Below are 24,346 nucleotides of genomic sequence, written 5' to 3'. Positions count from 1 at the left end.
CCATTACAAATTTTGTGAATTGTCGCGACTTTTGCATTGCCATTATGACTTTCGTGAATTGTCGTGACTTTTTCATAGCCATTACGACTTTTGCGAATGGTCGCAACTTTCGTATTGAGAGCTCGAAAAAGTCGCAAAGTACCGATCATTACGGAAAAAACGCATTCGGACACTTTTCGGACGTTCGTGGATTAGTAAATGTGCCCCATAGTGTAGTGGGTGCTTAAAGGAGACATTTTATATAAAGTTCATATTCGGTTATAATATTTATCCCCCCCCCAAAATGTGAAATGATGCAGAAAGAGAGATGTTTTGAAAGCATTTTACCTCCTTAAACTGCCATTTTATGAGAGCTGCATACACAACCTCTCCAGTTAGAAGCCAGAGCGAAATGAAACATGGGAGTGTCTCTTCAGTCTCCCACAGGAAGTGGTCACAGCACTGACTGATGGGTTTTACTCAACAGTAGCAGGGAAAACCCCTCCCAGTTTCCTCCTTCTGTGTCTCTCTGCTTAAGCTGCTGCCCGGGGGGGGGGGGGGGGGGGGGGGGATATTATTTTAATACCCAACGGTATTAAAATAAAAGCACTTCCTTCTATTTTACATTATTTTACATGGTTTAGTGCATTGTAAAAATTTATGTAAAGCTATTGTAATCTTCTTGGCCACCAAATATATTTATTTGAATTTATATTTTATAACATTATCTTTTACCTTATATATCAAGATGGATGGGGTACACTGTGGTGTCTAGTACAGAGCATTACATGTCACGGGATTACATTTTTATGGTGATCCATAAGGTCCTGGTTAGATGGGTTTAAAATATTAAGTACTAATGCATAAATTATTTTTTGTTTTACCCGTCTAATGGATTAACTACTAGTCATTACTATACCCAGTTTTAATTACCCCATTTGTACGGTTTATGTACATGTATGTTTGCAGATATAAGGGGGATTGCTTAGATTCTTTTTGCTCAGGTCTGTCCTACAAAAATGTTGACTTTTAACAAAGCATTTGATGATTCATCTTTGAAAATGTCTTTGTTGTTATTTTCATGTATGTTAACTCGTGCATTCTGTATTTTATTCATTTTTATCCATTGTTTGCAGATGACAGGAAACTTTTTTCTTTCTTAGGTTGGTTTCAGTGTTAAAGCCAACAAACACGCCTGCTATTGGCTTAGTGCCTTGCCTTTACTAATGCTGAGACCAGACATTCACAGCAGCCTTGATGATACCCAGCCTTATTTACCTTGAAATTGGCCTCTCTGAGGCATCATTCCAATCTCTCAGCAGCATTGTTAATTGGCTGGCAACAATGATATAGTAACAAAACCTGTGGTGACAAAAGAATGCATCAAGGTGTGACTGGTTTTGAGCACTGTATTAAAATCTTTCATTCCTTTACTAGGCAAAGTTGTTCGACAAAGCAAATTTTCAAAACTTTTTTGTATTTAAGGCTACAGAAAAACGTTGCAACTGTTTAAGTGACAGCAACTACATACGTGAATTAAGTTTTTGTTTAGTTTAGTTTTGGTTTCTAATTATTCCTAGTTTATGTGAGTAGATTTTCAATTACAGCCGACTGCAGGGATTTGTAACTAAGGCAACCGAAGGAATCATTTTACATAAAGTAGTTTTGTTCTCTTGATTAGGTTAAAATGGAATGGCAGAAAAGTGAACCTCTTGTCAGATGAAGCAGAGACAAGTAGATTCTTTCGTCAATAATAGGAAGTCGTTATAACTATTACACTTAAATATTCCTCGGTTCATTTAAGAATTTGTAGGTTAAACCAGTATTTCATCCAGAATAAACTGTAGAATGTGTTTAAATGACAAAATTAAACATATAAGATAATATTTATTCTATATTTTATGGTGACTAAGACCATTTCTGTTTACCTGTAAAGCAGAGCTATCATTGTGCTAAAATGCACCAAGCAGCAGTGAGCATTTAATATATCTGTTTTACAATTATAAAAATGTGCATATGTGTTTTATTTTATACAGTACTACTAATGTTATTGTGCTCTCTCAGACTAACATTTTAACAATTCTCCTGATAGCAGGAGCAATAGGTTGTATCAGGGTGAAATCGCTAGCTTGAGAAGCATGTCAGGGTTCCCTGGCCCAACCACTGAACAGGATAATTGAGTAGCCCTAGACTTTTCCCCAGAATTACACATTATTTTGGGCACATCTATTAAAAGATGGTTGCTCACCTTTTTAACAATGTAGAATTAGTTGCTTAAAATAAATTATATAGGAAATGGCCTTTCTGTAAATAAATGCTTTCTGAATATGGGTTTCCAGATACCATACCTGTACTTTTTCTCTATTATAAGCAAACGAAAAAAAAATGCATGCTTATCTGTGGCCCTTTTTTAATGTATTTTCTTTCACTGCTTAAGGTCATTTTAGCAAAAACAAGATTAAAACAATAATTTGTAAAGGTTACCTTGCACACACACCCAATCAGTGCAGTTTTGACAAGTTTTACGCAAAAGGGTTAGTATTTTTGCGTGAATTTTTCATAGCAGCATTTCATCACATCATCATACTGTGATATCTCCATTTTCACTGAATATGAAACTGTTTCCTATTGATAGACAAAAATGTTGTGCTGAATGTGTAAATTAGAATATAGTGTTTCGTAAGTTATCCAGCTTCCTCTGCCTTAAGCTGTTCTGAAAAGATGATTTTAGTTATAGAAGTATTAAATTAGCCTTTCCTTCTCATTTACAAATGATTTATAACCATAAAGAGTAGTGTAGTCAACTTTGATGGCTTGGTATTTGTCACAAAACCTAGCACAGAGCTAGATGTAGAATTTTATTTTCATGGTCTTCCTACATTGAAAGGCCTAGTAACACTTTATAGAATCTACAAACAATAAAACCAATAGCATAACAGAAATACAGCTTTTAAAGACATATAATATAGAAATAAATCACAGGAGTCCATGTCACTTTAACACAGAAGGGAAGAGCCTCTGTTCTCTTCTACACAAAATCAAACTTTTTAGTTTAAATGAAAGCCCATTCAATATGCTGTAATTACAGGTATGGGACCCTTTATCCAGAACGCTCTGGACCTGGGATTTTCCGGATAAGGGATCTTTCTGTAATTTGGATCTCCTACCTTAAGTCTACTTAAAAAATTATTTAAACAGTAATTAAACCCAATAGGATTGCTTTGGCTTCAATAAAGATTATTTATATCTCAGTTGGGATCAAGTACAAGGTACTGTTTTAATTTTACAGAGCAAAAGGAAACCATTTTTAAAAATGTGGATTATTTGATTAAAATGGAGTCTATGGGAGATGGCCTTTCCGTAATCCTGAACTTTCTGGATAATGGGTTTCTGGATAAGGGGTCCGATACCTGTACTATAAAAAAAAATAAAAAATGAAATATTAAGCATCTGAAAAGACCTTATAGTTTAATATTTTAAAATCTGATTTATAGAAATACAGTATTAAACATACAGTTCAAAACGTGATGCGCTTATAAGGATGCAAATGAAGGCATTGTGCGCATTGACCTCCCACTTCCCCCCCCAAGCTTTGCAGACTGCCAGTGAATATTGTCTGGACAATAAAACAACTCTAAAGCTTAGCTTAGTGCTGGGCGGTATACCAGTTTAACCGGTATACCGGTTTTTGAAAAAAAAAACGATATGATTTTTGAACATACCGCTATACCGGTATGCGCGCCTCCTGCAGTTTTTATCCAATTACATCCGGGTTGCGCCCGTGCGCATGTGACGTCGGCGCGCATGTGACGTCGGCGCGCACGCGACGTCGCTAGGACGCATCGCTGGTGCTGGGGTTGGGGGGGTTGTGGCTGGTGCTGGGGTTGTGGCTGGTGCTGGGGTTGTGGCTGGTGCTGGGGTTGGGGGGGTTGTGGCTGGGGCTGGGGCTGGGGGGGTTGTGGCTGGTGCTGGGGTTGTGGCTGGTGCTGGGGTTGGGGGGGTTGTGGCTGGTGCTGGGGTTGGGGGGGTTGTGGCTGGGGCTGGGGGGGTTGTGGCTGGGGCTGGGGGGGTTGTGGCTGGGGGGGTTGTGGCTGGGGTTGGGGGAGCTGTGGGGGTTGTGGCTGGGGGGGCTGGGGTTGGGGTTGTTGGGGGGGTGGGGGGGGCCACCAATATTTATTATTTATTTTTTATTTATATACCGTCAAATACCGTGATACCGATATAATTTTGAAAAATACCGTGATATAAATTTTTGGTCATACCGCCCAGCTCTAGCTTAGCTACACATTGGAAGATCTGACAGAGCAGGAGCTCTCTCTGATGCCCTTATTATGTTATGCAACATTATTTTCATTTGATGATTACACACTTCTTAAAAAGTGTACTAAGCCAATTTATCTTTCTCCGAGGTGATGCCCAGTTGGGCACATCCTAAAAAATAGGCAAGTTGCCGATGCTTTGGCCCTTAAAAGGTAATAGCAGGACAGCGGGTGTACTTGAAAATTGTGCGCTGGAAGATGCTGTATACCATTATCTTACGTCTAAAGGTGGCCATACACGAGCAGATCCGCTCGCTTGGCGATGTCGCCAAGCGAGCGGATCTTCCCCCGATATCCCCACCTACGGGTGGGCGATATCGGGGACCATTTAGGTAAAAAAAAATAATAATCCGATCGTTTGGCCCTGGGGCCAGACGATCGGATTATGTGGACGGCAATGGGGCAGTCGGATCGGGGACCGCATCAACGAGCCGATGCGGTCCCCGATCCGACCAGATTTTCTAACCTGGCCGATCGAGATCTGGCCAATTTCAGGCCAGATATCGGTCGGCCAGGCCGATCTGCTCTCCCCATACACGGGCCGATTAGCTGCCGAATCGGTCCAAGGGACCGATATCGGCAGCTATAGTCGGCCCGTGTATGGCCACCTTAAGCCTTACCCCATGTACAAAGAATTTTTGCCTTTGGGTGCACATCAGCACATTTTAGGACTAATTGATTAAGATAGGTGCTAAATTTCACCAGTTCAGTTGCTCCTGGCAACCATTTAGATCTTTGCTTTTATTTCTATCTCGTAGAACATTTATCATTCATTTTAGCACCTGTTTTTAAATGAGCCCTCTTGATCGCATATTAAAGCACTTCTAAACTCCATGTGTATTTAGCCTTATTGATTTACTTGTGACCCTTCCCTGTTTTAAAGCACGCCCATCACTGTGTAAGTTAAACCTTTGCAAAATAATTTTCTCACTAGCATCAAAATCCCTATCTATATAAACCTGCAAAATACTACAGCACCTCTACTGCAAAAATGTTTTCTCAAATTACATTTTTCCAGCATCTATAAAAATACTGAATAGAAAACCCCCTTTTTTGTGCTAGAATAAATTTTCTTTTCTGTAGAAAGGTATCACTCGGAAATGCATATGTTTCATATGAAAAAAAAAATTGACCCAAGAAATAAAAAAACAAAAATAACACAAACAACACAAGGGACACGAGAAATTTCTAAAATGATTTTTGAAATATTAAATTATAGGTGAAATATTTGAAACTGCACTTTAAATAATAGCCTATAGGATTTTAGAACATTTGTTCTTTTATATATATATAGCCATTACCTCTGCGTTTGATTACTTGACGGTGCTGTTTGTTAAAGGGGACCTGTCACCCAGACATAAAGCTGTATAATAAAAGTCTTTTTCAAATTAAACATGAAATCCAAATTCATTTTTATATTAACACATCCAAACCCATTTTAAAGGCAATTAAAAATCCCAGCTGTCAATCATATATTGCTTGCCCCGCCTCTATGCCTTAGGCATAGGAATCAAGATTTAAATTATTTAGTAAGTAAAGTTTATTTTGCTCAACTAACAATATAGAAAATAATTTGGAGTTATTTCATAGGGTGACAGGTCCCCTTTAAGGTATATAAATTGGCAGGGAAGCCATGTTTTGTGCACACAGTTTGTAATAATTGAAGGAATAACAATATGGGAAGTAAACTATAAAAATGATATCCCTTTCTTTAGAGCAGCGGTTCCCAACCTGTGGGTCGGGACCCCTTTGGGGGTCAAACCCTTTCACAGAGGTCGCCTAAGACCATCGGGGAAACGCATATTTCCGGTGGTTTTAGGAATCATTTTATGGTCGGGGGTCACGACAACACGAGGAACAGTATCAAAGGGTTGCGGCATTAGGGCTCTGGCACCCACCAGAACATGTAAGTCTTACATGTTCGCCGGTGGGATGGCAGGGGTAGGCAACTCGGGGAGATTAGTCGTTCGCGAACAGGGAGTTTTGCCGCGGGCGACTAATCTCCCCGTGTGCCAGAGCCCTTAGGAAGGTTGAGAACCACTGCATTAGAATATTGTGGCTTTTGTTGCTGGAATGGCACTGAAGTTATTTGGCATGTGTAGATTGCTCCCTGCGAAAAAATGGGATGAGTGCAAGAGTATTTGTTGTTTGGAGCAGCAAAGCTAATGAATTTATGTTCCCTCTGAATGATTGGCACTGCTACAGACACTCTTATCTCCTTGGCATGTGTGCTTTGTTAACAAGTCAATTTATAGGCAGGTAATCCAGTCAATAGATAAACGGAATGGTTGTAAAAAGTAGAGCAAAGTCTACAGTAATCATATTTGTGTTTCTAATGATTCGATTTTACTTTGCTTTTTTGTCTGTTTTTATATGGAAACACCAGAAAAATCGCTTTTATCCATTTTAGAGTGTTCTAGGAACAATTATTGTGTGTGTATGGTTTTAAAAGGACTCTGAAAGTCGTTAAAGCATCACCTTTCTATTCCTTGTTTCTGCATTTTCTGAAGGTCATATCTTTCTGGTACAGTTTTGTTTGCTGCTTCCAGAAGCAACCTTAAATTCAGTAGAACACGGCTGGAAATAAACTCTATCAGAATGTAGAGAAATGTGAGTTTGGTGGTCACTGGAAAGGAACTATTTTACATTATTTTGTGTTGTTCTTTGAACTTGTATTCAGTTTAGAGCATGATGTATTCATGCAGGCATCTAGATTTAATTATAACTCTTTAAAAAAATAATTACATTGCAGAATAATATATTTTACATTCTAAGTGCCTTTAGTAGATTTACGTGATTTTATTCTTTGGCATTTTCATCATTAAGGCTGGACCTAATAATATTTCATAAATGACTGTTCATTTGAGATAAAAACATATATGTAATATTTTGTTAAAATATTTTGACAGATAAAACTGTTAGAGATGCATTTTTAAATCTGTTAAAAATACAGCTTTGAGTCTTGGGCAGAATGTAATAGTACAGCTGATTTGGTACACAGCAGAAAGCAAAATACAGGTTAGGCTTCTGCTGGGAATAAACAGTGGCATAAATCATTATTGAAATGTCTACTACAGATACTTAATTATTTGACATTGGGTAAATAGTAAAAGGCCGATTCTGCATGTACGTGTCGATATGTCACATGCAGTCCCACATCTTTTGATTAAAGGTGATGATCTTGTGTTAAACCTAGATTACGAGAGCATCTTAACTCCTATTGATTCTGTCAGGCTTGCCTCTGTTTAGACAATATAAAAATAGACACAAGTGCCATATAACTTGTCAGAGAGCTCTTTTATGGTACAGCAGCTTTCTGAAAAAACAGACAAAGAGCATGTCCATCAGTCAAAGACATAAAGACACTAACTGGAAGTTTAGTTTGTTACCAACTTATTATAATATAAATGTGGACACATTTCCCCTGTACTGAGACAATGCACTGAATTTTGATATTGCAGTTTTATACATTAAAAGGAAAATATGCTCCCTTTCTATATGAGCTCATTCAGTTGGGATTAAGAAGAAAGTGTACATAAACACTAAGCAGACTTTCAGAACTAAATAAATTGTTTTTTTGTGTTACTGAAACATACCTGGTGCTAATAATTTAATGCCTACTCTCATTCGCCATTTTCCATTGTGAAGTGATTCTTTGGACATTGTTTACCTGATGTTAGTTGGACAAATTATGTAGTAATAATTGTATGCTGAGACCTACGCGAAGAAGATTGACAGATGGGGTGACTCTAGTTGGATCTTGAAATAGAGTAAAAAGATTGTCCTATAGTATATGTGTTACCACATGTTCATTTGATTATTAAATATATATTTGTTTTGCTTTTAAATATTCAAATGTGTGTGTGCATCCAAACTGTTTAGGAACTACAGCTATTAGCACCCCCATGCCTTTATGGTTGCTTATAGGCATCTAATTAGTGTATTTCTTTGTGTTGCCTAAGCTTGCCAATTACCACACTGTATTCATGTGTTATTGGTGGCAGAAAAGTAGTGTGTGTGTGTGTTGGAATGCTCGAACTGGACTTGGGTTGATAATTTTGAAGGGCTTAATTTTGTGAATATCGTATCCATATTCCTATTCTTCCCTTTCATTTTCATTGAAATGGACCCTGTAAAAATGATGTACCAGCGTTAATCTGCACTATGGTTTAGTCACAGTGCTTTTGATCAGACAAAATGTATATAAGTATTGTGTAGTAACAGCTACTGGGGAACTGCATGTGATTATAAAATGGCCTTTTATGATCATGAATTGGAATAATGAGTTAAGTCACATAACAGTGGAGACCATTTAGTATTTCAAAAACACAGCAGGGGGCTTTTAAAAAAGACATAATTAAAATCAACGGAAGATGCAAAAGGCTGTTATGGAGCTTAACTCCCAGGCTTCCATGATGATTTAAAAGTCTCTTGGGCCCTTTTTGCTGAATAGAGGCTTCATAGATCTATTATTATATTTTTCATTTTACAGTTTATTTACATTACAACTAAAACCATTAATAGATCTCAATCACATTACCTGTTCAGCAGGAAATGATTTGATTTATTAAAACATTGTTCTATACTTTGCTATTACATTTGTGTAAGCATGTCTTAATGGAAAGTAAAATGTTAATTTGAAATTCTTATTTGTAATTTTTAAGCATATGAAGCATGCATTCATGGATTTATTTGTAAAGTCTTAAAGGAGAAGTAAACCCTGTAGGCTAACTGAGAATAATACAAATCACAATCTCCAAGTAGAGCAGTGCAGCCACCAGTCTGTACTAAATCATTTAATTAATGAAATTAAGAGAGCAGAGTGTAAGCATAGGCTTATCCCACTGCTCAACCCACAGTATCTCATTGCCCTGGTTGGCCATCAAATCGTGTGCATTTGGGAGGCTCCAGGAACATGCTGATGACGAATGCCATGAGCATGCTGGCAAATCGGTGAAGGATAATCCCAGAGCAGATTTTAAGGGAAATGTTTTGGGAGAGGGTCCCTTATTTAAAGCGAAGATGGTGGCAATTAGAGTTAGAGCCTTCTAAACTTTATAGCAATGGGATTTGCACATTTACTTCCCCTGTAAATGTTATACTATTCCCATTCAAACCAATGTGAAGCAGCTGGGAAAATCTTACACATACCTGGTGTTTTTATCCACAAGATACTTTAGGGAGAGAGATGGAGGTCTAAATTGCATTTTGATTTAATGTTAAACGTAGGCCTCATTGTTACCTGCAAACCATTTCATCATTACCTATGGCCAATGTAACATGCAGTACTAGCTTCCTTAAGACTGTCCATGAATGCACCCTGCAGCTCCAATTGTCTAGAATGGAAGATGCACAGAAGCGCAAAATGTGTCTTCCCTCTATTAGGCAGCAAAGTTCCCAAAAATACCTTTCATTCAAGATGATGGGAATCAATGCTAAAGGTGACATTTGCACAGCATGTAAAGTGTATTGCATGCACTGATTCCCATTGAGCTGTACAGGAAGGTATTTTCAGGTGCATCATCTCCCATGGGAGAGGAGGTTTCCCATGGACAACAAAGTTCCCTGTGTGCATTGCACTGGCTGCGAACTCTGCACGATGTTGGCCTAAGCAACCACAACATTGTGAGTGCATTTACGTTGTATTAATTTTTTCAGCATTATTCATTTAATTTTTCTGAGGTTGGTCCTCAGATACCAACTGCATATACTGCAGTAAATTTATCTGGGTTTTGAAATTTTATAGTTTATAGGCATCCTATTTATCTGAGTACTTTTCTTGCTTGCTCAGTAGCAAAATTATAAACCTAATTATAATATTTCAGGAAACTTGAGTGCGGCATAAAGATTTTGTCGCCATGCTCTCAGGTGTGTATTATTAAGTGGGTGTCGCTAGGTGTGCAGTTTTAGGGGCAGAACTTTGCTCCAAACAATAGCAGCATTGATATTTGCACATCATTACCACTTTAAATAACCACTAATGTTTGCATATTATAAGATCCTTTTTTTTTTTATTTTGCATCTTGCAGCTTGTATGGTAGTTAACCTATTCCTTGCTTGTGCAGGTCAGGCTTGTATTGTTCGTAAATGCACACAGTCGTGTTTTTAGGCTATAATTGCCTCTCATATGATTGCATATGATTCAGGGTATTATAGAGGTAAATCCCAGCATTTTGCCAACTGCCTGCTAATCTGGAAATTGCAAGGGCAGCAAAACCATGGCAAAGGCCCCCATTGTGCTGTGTACCATTGCCCTTAAAGGGATACAGAAATTTTGTAATGCCATCTCTTGGAATGATCCCCCCCCCTAAATTATATAAAACATTTTGTTGGTAGTCCTTTAATATTGAAATAAGGCAAACGCATTGGTGAAAAATGCATGTTAAAGGTACCACCTCTATATAATTCTGTCTGGATTTGGTCTCATATAAGGAGTGTAGAATAGTCCTTGAAAGCTTTGCTCCTTGGAGCAATAGTTTGTAAAATATTTAGGCGCAAATAGGGTGGGGTTTTATTAACTGAATTATTCTTGAGGTTGTAAATCCTATCACTGTAAGTATTAAAAGCAAAACTGTAAATTCTATTTTTATGGGTCTTCATGGCTGAAGGATACAGAGCTTGAACCTGTAAGACAGAACCTTTTCCCTCAAAGTGTTTGGCATCATAATGCACATGTAAGCTGAAACCCAATCACAACATTCCTTTTCTCTGATTGACTGTGACTTGTGTAGGTAATCACTGGGCACTGTCCTCTAAATTCCATTGGCACAATCGGGGCTGTAGATATGGGTCAGCAGTGCTGTGACATCAGCTGCCAGGCTCCCTAACCAGGATATTGTCTAATACAGATTCTAGCTTCATTCCCTGTGCCATTACATAAATAAAGCATTCAGTGTGTGCATCAGAGCTATCAAGCATGAATACCCTGGTGGACTGGGAATTAAATGCCAAGTGTGGGTCAGATGCAACAAAGGCTGAATAACACTCAGCAAATGTATACATATTAGGTAAGGAACACTGCCCTGATGCAGAAGAAATTGAATAAGCACCTTGCATTGCCTACATGAAGCATAAATACTTCTTTTGTTTGCCTGAACTGTTAGCATTGACCCATGCAGAATATGCCATTATTGAATGACTTTGGCAATGCTTTATTAAGGTAAAGGGGGAATCTCTGTTGCCCAAGGTCCTTTTCCCTCTTGCATCTTGACGCTTTTTTTCAGATGTATGTCTTTTATTTTACTTGAATTATGAAAGGCAGATGCATTCTACAAAGTCACATTTGACTCATTCACTTTGTCTCTGCTTGCACTCACATGTGACTATATACTGACTATAGTCAAAATATTTGTCAAAATATTTGACTATAAACTATCTTTAGACTTTCATGGCCCAGTAGTCCTATTAGTGGAACTAATTCAGGCAAAGTTTTTTGCTCTGAAATGTGGTATAAAAAGATGTGCTTTTATAGTGATGGTATACAGGAAACTTTTGTTTGTATATATTCTTCATTTACTGACAATAACATTATCAAAGCCCCAAATGGGACAAAAATATACCTTTCTAGCACCTGTAATTTTAAGCATCTAATAAATCCAGTGAATGACCAGAAATGGAATAGGGTAGTGGTTTAAAAACATAGAATGCTGGTATATTTGGAACATATGACAGGACAGCAGTACAAAATTTTAAATCTCACATCCAAAACTTGCAATTCTGATAATAAAATTATCTGTGGCCAGGCATTGAAATGAGTTTTGTTTGCCCAGTTCAAATCTTTTCAATTAAAAGCAATTCTTGCGTTATATATATGTGTACTTAGGTTTTAAAATACAGTGATAGAGGATCTGGGGTGGTCTTCGGGTTTTCATATTTGAAATTGTTTCCCCACTCTAGTAAAAACTGCCCCCAGTTCTTAAACTGTTAGATTTTCACATGGAAAATTATAGATTTTTAGTACAGGTATGGGATCCCTTATCTGGAAACCCTTTATCCAGAAAGTTCTGAATTGCAGAAAGGCCATCTCCCATAGGCTCCATTATAAGCAAATAATTCTAATTTTTTAAAATGATTTCCTTTTTCTCTGTAATAATCACCCACTGTGACCTACAGCACTTACATTTGCCCATTTGTGTCTGTTAGTTACCCCTCCCATATAGATTGTAAGCTCTACGGGGCAGGGACCTCCTTCATCTTGTGTTTCTGACTCTTATTGCAACTGTACCTTGTATTTATTGGTATTTATTGTTGTACTTTGTATTTATCCATTATCTTTAACCCCCTGTTTGTATTAATGTATTCTACTGTACAGCGCTGCGTACATAAGTAGTGCTTTATAAATAAAGATATACATACATACATACATACATAATAAAACAGAACCTTGTACTTGATCCCAACTAAGATATACTTAATCCTTATTGGATGCAAAACAATCCTGTTTGGTTTAAATGATGATTACATTATTTTTTAGTAGACTTAAGGTATGGAGATCTAAATTACGGAAAGATCCCTTATCAGGAAAGCCCCAGGTCCCGAGCATTGTGGATAACAGGTCCCATACCTGTGCGGTTGAGTTTAGCTACCTGCAAGTATCTTTAATATGCCTATGCTTTAGTAGATATCATTATTGTTGTTTGCTGGTTAAAAGGGCTTGTTAAATAAAGTAAACTATAATTCATTAATTGGGCATGTTTTCTAGGTGCCCTGATACTGTTGACTCCATACCTTCTGCTGATAGTACTGCCACTGATTAATTATCTGGGCACAATTAATATATAATTATATGTTAGTCTAAGGCTTCTTTTATTTCATTGTTTCTGATTGTTTTTATTTTTTAAAGGAAATTCATCATTGTTTATGTGAGGCATTTCTGTATTTATAAACTATTCCTTTCCATTTGAAAATAATGCTCTCCTTTAAGGTGTTTGCCCTCTATAGCAATAACTATATGGTTAAGACTAACCTAATCCCACCTACGCATTTTATTATCTATCCTCTGACAAAAAAATTGCATTTTAGTCAGTCTCTTCACACCACCCCCTTTCTCACTCATCTCATTACCATTTTTATTGGTTTACCATAATCTATTATTATTTGCATTTTATTTTGTATTTGCAATTATTCTCTTCAGTCTTTTTCTACTTGCTAACCAAAGGCATTGCTGTTACATCATTTGGAGTTTTTCCAGTGGTCATTTTCATGTAGTTTCTTTGCTGGTGGTGTGTGTTGCGTGCTATGGAACTGTATTCTGTGAATAAGGATGTTATAGATCGTAATATACTATTATCGCGGTTTATGATGTTGTCCTGTTCAAATTCTCTCTCCTTTTTAAAGTGACAGTATCATAAAAAGTCTAAGTAAACATTAAACCTTTGTGCAGTGTTTAATGGAGCTATACTTACTTCAGTTCTTAAGTCATATTCTGAGACTTGATATAAGTTCTGTTATTAGTTGTGGTTGAGATTCTAGCTTGTGTTAAAAAATAGCATTTGATTTGCAATACATCCGTGATAGATTTAGGGCCATCTCTAAAAAATTGCTTCCCCCAATGGTCTGATATGCAGAAGGCAACTTTGGGCGAATTTGAAAAGCCAGAGTCACATGTTATTCTGCCATTTTACATTCTTGCCAGTAGGAAGTCATCTGTCATCGGCCTTATACAGGAAACTCCCAAGTTGTGGGATGGCCATCTCCCATATTAAGCAAACATTTCTAATTTCTAAAAATTGTTTCTTTTTCTCTCTAATATCAAAACAGTGACTTGTACTAGAAGACAACTTAGCTGTATAAATTCATAATGTGGTAAAAGATCTATTCAATTCCGTCTCTTTTTTTTTTTTTTTTTTTAGCTGAATTAAGGTACTTCCAAATTCTGGAAAGATCCCTTTTCCAAAAATCCACAGGCCCCAAGCAGTCTGGATAATAGAACCTATACCTGTAGTAACAAACTTCACATTCTGCCAGTCATGTTTTTCATGCAAGTTGATTTTGACTGGGAGTTGCTGAGCAATGGAGGCATAACTGTCACAAGCAGCAATAAATATCTCCTTATAGTTTAAATCTGTTGTTTAAAATGATAAATATTATTTTTATAATCACAGAATATGTCTTAGAAATGTCCTCCAAACATATACATGGTTTAAATTCAGATTATGACAAAGTATTCTCTGTGTGAACATTTTATTGAAGCTGTAGACATGCAGTGTAAAATAATCTGTTTTCCTAATCCTTTATTGCAATTAAATCCATGCTTTATTCGGTCTTCAGTAAATTTGAATAATAAAAAAAAATCCTGATCAAAAAAGAAAACTTGTTACATGATGTATTTAGGATTATAAAATCCCATTTCTTAAATCTACCTATTGTGTTACTCTGCATAGAGAGTTGTGTTGATTGCACTGGAGTTTATGGTGTAAATAACACTGCTAGCTGCAGACTTTTTTCTCCCCAAAAAAAATCCCCACAGCAGGTGACCTTGTCAAACAAAAGTGTAGAATAATAGGAAGCGGCCAGGGACTGTGGTTCATTTACAAGCAGCTGTTTGCTACTGTCAGAACAAAGACAAATCCAAGTGGCATTAATGGAGTATGACAAGCACCAGGAGCAAGATATGTACCCTCCTTGCTAAACAAAGCTCATCCCAAACTCACACAGACGGGTGATGCATAGGTCTCAATGCAAAAAGATGGGTGACACGTGACCAATCAGGCTTTCAAAACATCCTGCATAATGTTGTACAAATCAATGCCTCTTTTAACGATATTAAGCTTGCTTAGCTGTTAGATTAAGGGATTTATAGTCCATACTTGCTTGATGTTCATACTAGATTTAGAATGGTAAAAAAAAAAAAATAATACAAAAAAAATACTCTATAACCACGTGGAGGCCTACTTATGATATACCAAAATAATAATTTACAATAATTCATTACTGACACTAAAACATTCCTATTCATTATGCAAAATATCTTTAAGATATCTAAAAGAGGTTCACTTATATTCAGCTTGTTCCATCGGGAGAAATGTATTATTTTTCAAATGCTGCAAAGAACCACAAGTTTAATTACTCTATATCCAAAAGGGTTGTTCAGTATAAAGTTATGCTCAAGTTTCCAATTGTTATTTACAGTATTTTGGAAAACTTAAAATTGAAGTAACATGTCTGTGGATAATGTATTAGGAGACCTAATGTTTAGGAAAAAATATCTTGTACTTGTTTCACTCTCTGTGCCATCTTATTATGGGCATTGTTCTAGGGAAAGACATTGAAGCAGCAAATAATACAGAATGTCTTCCGGTGTCCATAAGTAGTGGCATAGTAGTTTAAAAAAATATACATTGCAGTGTTCCAGATTAAAAAATAAGACTAATGCAATTCACTTTCAATCAGTCTGCATAATTCACCCTACATGTCACCCCATTTGAGTATTTGGCTCCCATTTTAGAGAAAAGATTTAGAAAATTCAGAGGTTGTCGTCTATTTTTGTTTGGGTCTTTTTTAGTAGTACTGTGTAGTTTTTAGAAATGCTATTCCAAAGACTCTAAAAGGGAAGGCCCTTACCAGTGATTTACTAGAAAGGCCTACTTTACGTTTTGTATTGGTCACTCTTTGTATGTTATCTGTTAGGAAGTAAGGATTGTGTTTAATGTAAGACTAAGTTCTTGATTGCAGTTCTCTTCTTTGTAAAAAAGATGTTATGATTTTTTTTTTTTGTTAAAAATTGATAATTTTCTTTTGGCACCATAACTGCAGAAGTGTTTTGAGTTGTGGAGGGAATTTTCTGCGACTTTTTAGAAAACACTTCTGTTTTGACCCACAAGACCAACTGAAAATCGCTGTGCTTCCAGTAGAGGGCTTCATGTGAATAGAGTGCTGCTTACTGGTTAATTACTGTCTGAAGATAAAAAAAAAAAAAGGATGGCCTTGAATGGAACGTTTGTTTGGTTGCATGGCCCTGTTCAGTCATGCTCAATGCATGTTACATGATTGCCTGAGAGGAATAGAAAAGCTACTTTCTCAGTCTATGACCTGAATGCAGGATAAGGCTTGGTGTCAGAAAGGGCAAGGTGGGGATCACAGTAATTATGGCAGAGGCACACCGGTTTCCATGACTACAAGATTGTGAGGATTCTTTGTGATTTATTATTTACCACTTCAGACTCTCATTCTCTGATTTAATTAGAGGAAGGGATTTCCGTAAGGTCTGTCACTTCCAAATTTGAATAGCATTGTTATGGCTGCCGAACAACTATCCCCTAAAGGAGCATTAAAATAGTGACAAGTCCAGATCTCCACTTAGCTCACTGGAATGCACTGCACTGGGAATTTCAGCACAAGAGAAATAAAAATAATGGGATTCTCCTATGATTAATTGCTGCTTTTTAACAATAACAAATACCAGAAGGTCATATCAGGGTGACATTTTGTTTCTTTGTAGGTAAATACTTTTGAAGTGGAGAATGTGAATTTTGTTTGTACTTTTATAATGAAAATTCCTTTTTTTTTCTTTTTTTATTTTGTTCTTTTTTTACTGGGACATAAATATATGACTTAAGAAACCTCAAAGATGCCTAAATGTATAGGTATATGTATATTTTCAAAGGGTATTTTTGTCTCTGGTTATTCTTTAAAGGATTCCCTAACCATATTGTACGGGTAGCAGATTAACTTTGCAGTAGGCATCAGTTTTTCTTTGAATTTTCATTCAGTTTTGCAGTTGCTACTACTAAGCCATTCAGCTTTTTATTGTGATTGATGATGCCCAGTTGCTGCAACTGCTATAACTTGATTTGGCTGTGTACATAAGTAACTCCGTTATATTTGTGACCAAATCCCCAGATTATTTGTTGGATGGTGATTTGAGTTTTAGTAGTTGTAACCTTCACCCTTCCTTTGGCTTGTGTCAAGCTGGGAGATGATTAGCTGCTAGCTGGCTAGAAATGTTGATATTTTTTCTTCAGTGGTTATAATAAGCCACTTGCAACCTATTTCTGGTCAACCACTATATGAATTGTCGTCTTGTGTGAAATATGTTATTTTCTAATACCCAAGTTTACTTTTCTTCAAAAATATTTCTTCCCTAGTTTCATGGTGAATGCTTTTTATCAGTATTGCTTTTGTGCCAAAATCCCTTCAGTATGCATGCACATGGACTGACAGAGGCTTTTGGTGCGGACTCCAAAGCAGGCTGTGGCATCATATGGACACAGACCAAATTAATTGATGTAAATGAGCAGTGAGCATTTTTGCAGTTTTAAAGGAACAGTAACACCAAAAAATGAGTGTATAAAAAGAATTAATATATTATATACTATTGCTCTGCACTGGTAAAAGTTGTGTGTTTTCTTCATAAACACTACTGCAGTTATAAAAATACCCTGCTGTGTAGCCACGGGGGCAGCCATTTAAATTGAAAAAAGGAGAAAAGGCACAGGTTACTAAGCAGATAACAGATAAGTAACATAGATTCCCATTGTATTCTACACAGTATCTGGTATCTTCTTATGTAATCTGAGCCTTTTCTCCTTCTTTCAATTTAAATGGCTGCCCCCATGGCTACACAGCAGCTATTTCTATTAACTATAGTAGTCTTTCTGAAGCAAACACACAACTTTTACCAGTGCAGGGCAACAGTACATTATATTTTAATTATTTTAAAACATTTTTATTTTTTAGTGTTACTGTTCCTTTAATTTTAGTAGTTTATAAGATATTCACATTTTTGTATAAACAGCTTTATACCTTGGGCTCATCAGTAGTCTTTGAAGGTCAGCAACCTTAGCTGTGTATGCCTTTCCTGTATAGTGAGCTAACACTACAGATGTAGACTTTCAGAGAAAGCTGTTGAGCCAAAAGTTTACATCAATTAATTTTTTGGGTTTAGCTGGAGGGCACAAGTACCACTAAAATTCAAATGCTGTGTGGTATTGTTCAGCACTTTGAATGAAACTGTAGCCTGTGGTTAAATAAAGGAAAACATGTGTTTTTTTTTTTAAACGCATTGAAATCTGTTTTTCAATTGTTTATATATTTTATTTTGAAATTTAACATGGGTCTAGCCATGTTCTTAATTTGCCAGGGTGCTACAGCCATATCACCTGTGCTCTGATAAACTTCAGTCACACTTTACTGCTGAGCTGAAAGCTGGTGTGGTATGACCCCCCCCCCTCCCTTTCCCTCTGCCCCACCCTACATCTCTGAACTTATCTCTAGGTACCATCCAACCCACTTGTTACGCTCCTCTACTGACCTGCTCCTCAACTCCTCTCATTCCCTCCTCACATGCTCGCATTCAAGATTTTGCAAGGGCTGCCCCCCTTCTCTGGAATTCACTCCCACAAACTGTCAGACTTTCTCCCAATCTCTCTGCCTTCAAGAGATCTCTAAAAATGCATTTATTTAGAGAAGCTTACCCTAATCTAGTTTAACATAACCTCAGTGTGCCACTAAAGGCAATAACCTGTGCCACACCTCTCACAGCTCTGTCATGCCCATTCCCACACCTTATGTCTCAACCCTTTCTCCTTGTAGATTGTAAGCTCTTTTGGGCAGGGCTCTCTTCACCTATTGTATCGGTTATTGATCGCTTTAAATGTTACTCTGTATGTCCAATGTATGTAACCCACCTATTGTACAGCCCTGCAGAATATGTTGGCGCTTTATAAATAAATGTTAATAATAATAAAAATAAAAAGTACATCATAAAAATCATGACAGTATCCCTTTAACATCAAATCTACATTCAAGTCAAGTGCAAATCTTGTCAAAAGCCATTCCACTGAAAAAGTTCAGTACACACAAAATACCCCTCCTCCAGACATTATGTACCTTGTATGTGTAAATGGGTTTTGAATACTGAATACACTGGAGACAAACTACAAATAATGTATGCGCTTCTAGTGCAGTCCGTCACATTATTCAATGTCCGGGTGAGTTATGAAAACCTATTGTAGTTGCTGTTCCTCTACAATACCTCCATCATCCATTCACTGTTCATAGAATAGGCTGACGTTCTGTGGACGTTCAAGGTGTGTGTGTGTTTTTCATGTAGGAATGCACCTCACCTATAATACATAAATATAGAGAATTTGATCCAGTGCTGCTCTTGACATTTGGCAGGTCAATAGGTTCTTTAATAGGAGCTCTTACAACTTGATTCATTTTTATGTTTTTGATTACTGTTTATAAATTAGAGCAGACATAAGGCTGTATGTTCTATCACCAGCTGTGATTTGCGGTTGAAGCTAATATATCGCTCACGTCGAAAGTCACAGATTCAATACATTTAAAGTGAAGTAATCATCTTGAAATATCCTCTCTTACACATACGACAGCATGGAAACTGCTACACATGCCAGGTTTATATTTTGAGGCAATTAAACAAAGTAGGCATTATTACAGTTATCTTCAGTGATTTAAAAATAAAAAAATTGCTTTGTGCTAAATATAAGAGATATCACCTTGTTGTATTTGGAAGCCTCAGAAAATGTAACAATATATTTTGGTTTGCAGCAGCATATTGCTTTCAAATTGGGCTAGAGGAGGAGCAATTCTGTCAATAAAGTATTGCTAGAAATGTTAGTATGTCTTAGACGACTGCACTCATGTAAATACACTGAGAACTTGACATCTGTCCCCAGTATAATCTATACAAACAACTAGCTGTAAGTCATGCAGTTAGTCATTAAGAGAGGCGCTACCTTGATAAACACCAGTGTGTTTCAAGAGGGGGACTTGTAACCAGGAAACCAAGATCTAAACTAATACTCTGTCTTCAGGGACAAAAACAGGATGAGGTGTGATTTCTCCATACAACCCTCTCCCTGCGTAGTCTTCGGGAAGAAGAAAGGTCATTTAGGTGTGGTCGGCATGCATTTATATGTCACGCTTATTGTTTTTTATTTGTTTAAAATGGGGAGGATAAAAAAATCTGCAAGTCAGCTAAAAAAGGGAGAGAGAAAGAAAGAAAAAAAAAAAACAAACGACAGCATCTTGAATTGCTATTTTTCAAATTACATAAAAAAGGAACAAAATGTTTTCCTAATGCTTGCTGAGGCATTGAGTCACATATATCCATCTCATTTTGTTGCATATCTGGTTATCCTGTTTTACCCATTGAATGAAAACACATGTAAGTCTGGTGTCAGTCCAGCTTGAATAGTGGTTATTTACTGCAGTCATTCATCCAGCAAATGGGGCTAGTGGCTGATCTATTGTGAATCAGAAAAACAGCTGTGTAACTGAAAAACACACAAAGAGTTAATGCTCCGTGAATACTTTTTGCAGCCTGTTGGGCCAGTATGATTTAGCTGTGTCCCCATATACTTAACTGCTGTATTGATTTCATCTCTTTTTTTCACTTTGTGCTCCCCCCCACACACACGTTTTGAAAAGTTCCAAAACAGACTGGGTTACTGAGAAGTGTCTTCTTCTAAAATTGATTTTGTTTTAGATAGATAAAATACAATTTAGAACTATATTCCTTTATTCATAGAAATGATGCTTAGATATGCACAAACTTGTGTGTTTTATAGTATACAAATAACAGATTACTTTTGTAAGTAATCTACGAAGTGACACTTGTACAAAGAAAAAAACTTACCAACTTACTAACAATGATTTTCTTGTTAATGATAAGTAGATATATTATTCAGAGTAGCATGTGTTTAGTGGGTTACAGAGATGAAATCCCCAAGGTTTAATGCAACAAGAGACATTGTCATTGAGCCAAAGAAAGCAGGAGAGGAATGCCAAGGGGAATAATCTAGCAGAGAGCTGGAAAGTAAAGTTGTGATGGGAACAAACTGAAAATACAGAATGGTAACAGTGTTTTTGCTCTTCAGAAATGCAAGATGACTATGAGTGATTTATTAACATTGTTTCATGCAGTAGTTTGATTCAGTTATTTTTTTAAATTTCAGTATGAATATATTTATTTTATCTGAATGTGAGGATTCCTACAATTTACTAAAGTATTTTTTTTTTTTAAATTTCCCTCAGGATTTTAAGTACTAAATGTGGGTGGTATTATCTGTAGCAAAACTGTTACTGTTTCCCAGCGTTCTATATGAATATTTGAAAAGTGACTGAGAACATTTTATTATAATGGCTTTTAATGGGAAAGTCATGTTTAAGGAAGAAAATATATTGTTTTTTATCCCCACTCAGGAATTAGCAATAGTGAGGGGGAAGACGTTTAGTGAATTTTGGGAAAGGAGTTTTCTAAATCTGCCCCTTAGTGATAATTCTCATAACTTTCCATGAAAGAAGAACTCAAAACTGTATGTATTTATGGCTATTCAAATATTTCTGACAACCCCAATTAACCCAAAATCCTAAAAGTGCATGTTTTCTTCACTGCCAAAGTTTTAGGGCTCACAAACACATTTTGTTCTGTTCTAGCATTCAACCCACTGATTATGCAGCACCTATTATTTTAACAATGGGCTTTACATACATGTTAGTATATGTACTTTTTACCTTGTTCTGTCAAAAATGCATCTTTGCTTCATTAGCTCTAAATGTAGACTTTTACTCTTTCAGATCAACTGACTTGCAAGCTAAACTTTTTCAAACCTGTTCTGTATACTTTAATAAAATTTCCAGCCCTATGCACATTAGAACTGTTGGGAGGGGTGGGGGTAACACCCCTTACTGAGAAGTCAAATATTACTTGAATTGGTTGTATGTCTTTAATAGAGATGTTTTGTTTTCGGCAGTTAGTAATGACAGTGTAATATGCACTGGGTAGTTTTTATATTTATATTGGTAAATAAGGCCAGCCTTTTTCCTTTTTTCCTTTTTTCTTCCACAATCTTCTTAGAAGTGGCAGTGGTCAGTGTGTGCTGGTATGGTTTCATGTATTCTTTTACATTTTAAAGTTTTATTATTCTTTAACAGTGAAATAGGAATAAAGGGAAAATATTTCAGGAGGGTCTACCTTACAGATTTATGTTTTTACTGCTTTAGTGTGTTTTATAACTAATGTAAAAATTGTAAGCTTGTCTGTTTCTGAATGCATGTATACTACATTGAGTATGTACATATTTATAGTCTGCAATGCAGATTTTTTTATGTCATTCTTGGGCGAAGACACACAGCACTGCTAGTAGCAGCTACTTGTCACAACTAAAAAAATAGACAATGCTGATAATTTGCTGATAATTATCTCTATGTTTTGTAGCTGAGGCAATTCTCAGCATTGTCTATTGCATTTTTGAGCCGTGACAAGTAGCTGGTACTAAGTAGCTCTGTTAGTCTTTGTCCTTAATGTTCAAAATTAGCAATATAGTTTTAATATTACTTTTTCTTGCATTTCTTTAGCACATATTTGAAAACAGAAAACAAGCCCGTATTTTAACATTCTTGGAAGCACCAGTATGAAATAATAAATGTGTAAATAGATGCTAAATAGAAATTTGTATTTTTTTGTCACAGTTAATTTAATTAGTGGTTATATATTTGTACATTATCCTTGTATAATAGTTTTCTTTAAAAACCTTTGAAATTAATTCTAATTGACAAAAGGCAGCAAAAAAAAAAAGTTTCCATCCCCTCACATGCATACATGAATTGTAATGTGTTTGTTTTGATTAATTTGTTGACTTTTTTTATATTAATACATTGTTTATTCTGTTTACCAGCTTTCAGCCGGGCAGCTTTACCGTTTGGTTTAGTACGGAGAGAACTAGCTTGTGAAGGGTATCCCATTGATCTTAGATGTCCAGGGAGTGATGTCATTATGATAGAAAGTGCCAACTACGGCCGTACAGATGACAAGATCTGTGATGCTGATCCCTTTCAGATGGAAAATACAGACTGTCATCTTCCAGATGCATATAAAATTATGTCACAGAGGTAAATATATTTATGCTCTTCATGATTGTTTCTTATTCATGAATTCTTCTAACTCAGATTTAAAAGGAAAAAAAAGGAGTTATGTTTTGTGATTTATTTTGTGCTTCAAGTTGAAAAATTAAATTCCAATTTAAAATTAGTATAATTTTTGAGTCACTTGGCATCTTTAATACAATACTGACATTGGTCAGTATCAATAAAACAACACCCTAGTCTATTATACTGTCCCCAAATCGCATGTCACTAGCACTACAGTCATGGTTTAAGAGGTGACAGTGTTTTACAGATAGGAAGGTGGTGTCAGAGACAAGAAGACTTTGTGAAATGATTATGTGAAATGTTGAATGCTTAAAATAACAACTAAAGCTCCCCTACAACACAGCTTCTTTATTACTCTTATGACCATGGACTGATAGTGATTCTCAACACAAAGCAGACCCCAGTTACCTTACAGGTTTTATCATTTCAAAATAAGCCGTTTTAGATAGGGGCTTTAGTTGCCCTTAATTGCATTGCATTGCATTGATTTTTTTTTTTTTTAACGACTGTATGTCAAAAATGGTCTAAAACAAGAGGGATATGCATTTGTTGTTTCTAATTGGCCCAGCTAGCTGGCCCTGACTGCATATTTGCCTATCAACCTCAACATTATTATTATCCTTCAGTCATATAGCACCATAATATTATGAATTACTTTGCAGAGATCATCATTCACATCACCCTACCCCCAGTGGATCTTATAGTCTAAGGGACCTAACACATACACACAGTGGTCAGTTAACCTTCCTGTATATTTTTGGAGAGTTGGAGGGAGCATTCATAATCTCTGGGAGAACATAGCAACTTTTTGAAGAGATAATGATAGCAATCAGTTTATGTGTGAACTGTATTACTTCATAAAGCCCATAACATTTTTACTTGCATAATCCGCACCCTATATTCTGGCACTTGCATTATAATCACTCTGCCTTCCTTCCTTGCCATATCATGCTCTTCGGGGTGATGGATATGTATGTGCCATGAAAGTACTTGACTTGAAGGGGCTTGTTATTTTACAGTGCAGCTAGAGAGGGAGCATAATAATAAGAATGACACGTTTTTTATAAGTGAAGTGACACTTTTGTCCTCCTATTTCAAAATGTCATATTGAATTTAGAAACCCCACAGTGTTTTCTTCAAGCAAGGGCAAC

General features: G+C 36.4%; 1 protein-coding gene across 29 annotated transcripts in view; it reads left to right on the top strand.

The window, feature by feature from the left end:
• The window catches only part of adgrl2 (adhesion G protein-coupled receptor L2), a 111,562-nt gene that overhangs the window by 32,245 nt on the left and 54,971 nt on the right, over positions 1–24,346 (top strand). For all 29 annotated transcript variants that reach the window (XM_031900848.1, XM_031900850.1, XM_031900849.1 and 26 more), the window contains exon 3: positions 22,943–23,156. In XM_031900848.1, coding sequence (XP_031756708.1) covers positions 22,943–23,156 — 214 coding nt within the window. The remainder of the gene's footprint in view (positions 1–22,942; positions 23,157–24,346) is intronic.

Source organism: Xenopus tropicalis, chromosome 4 (genome assembly GCF_000004195.4).
Source record: "Xenopus tropicalis strain Nigerian chromosome 4, UCB_Xtro_10.0, whole genome shotgun sequence".
NCBI lineage: Eukaryota > Metazoa > Chordata > Amphibia > Anura > Pipidae > Xenopus > Xenopus tropicalis.
The sequence above is the reverse complement of the archived record's forward strand: the minus strand, read 5'-3'. Positions and strand labels throughout refer to the sequence as shown.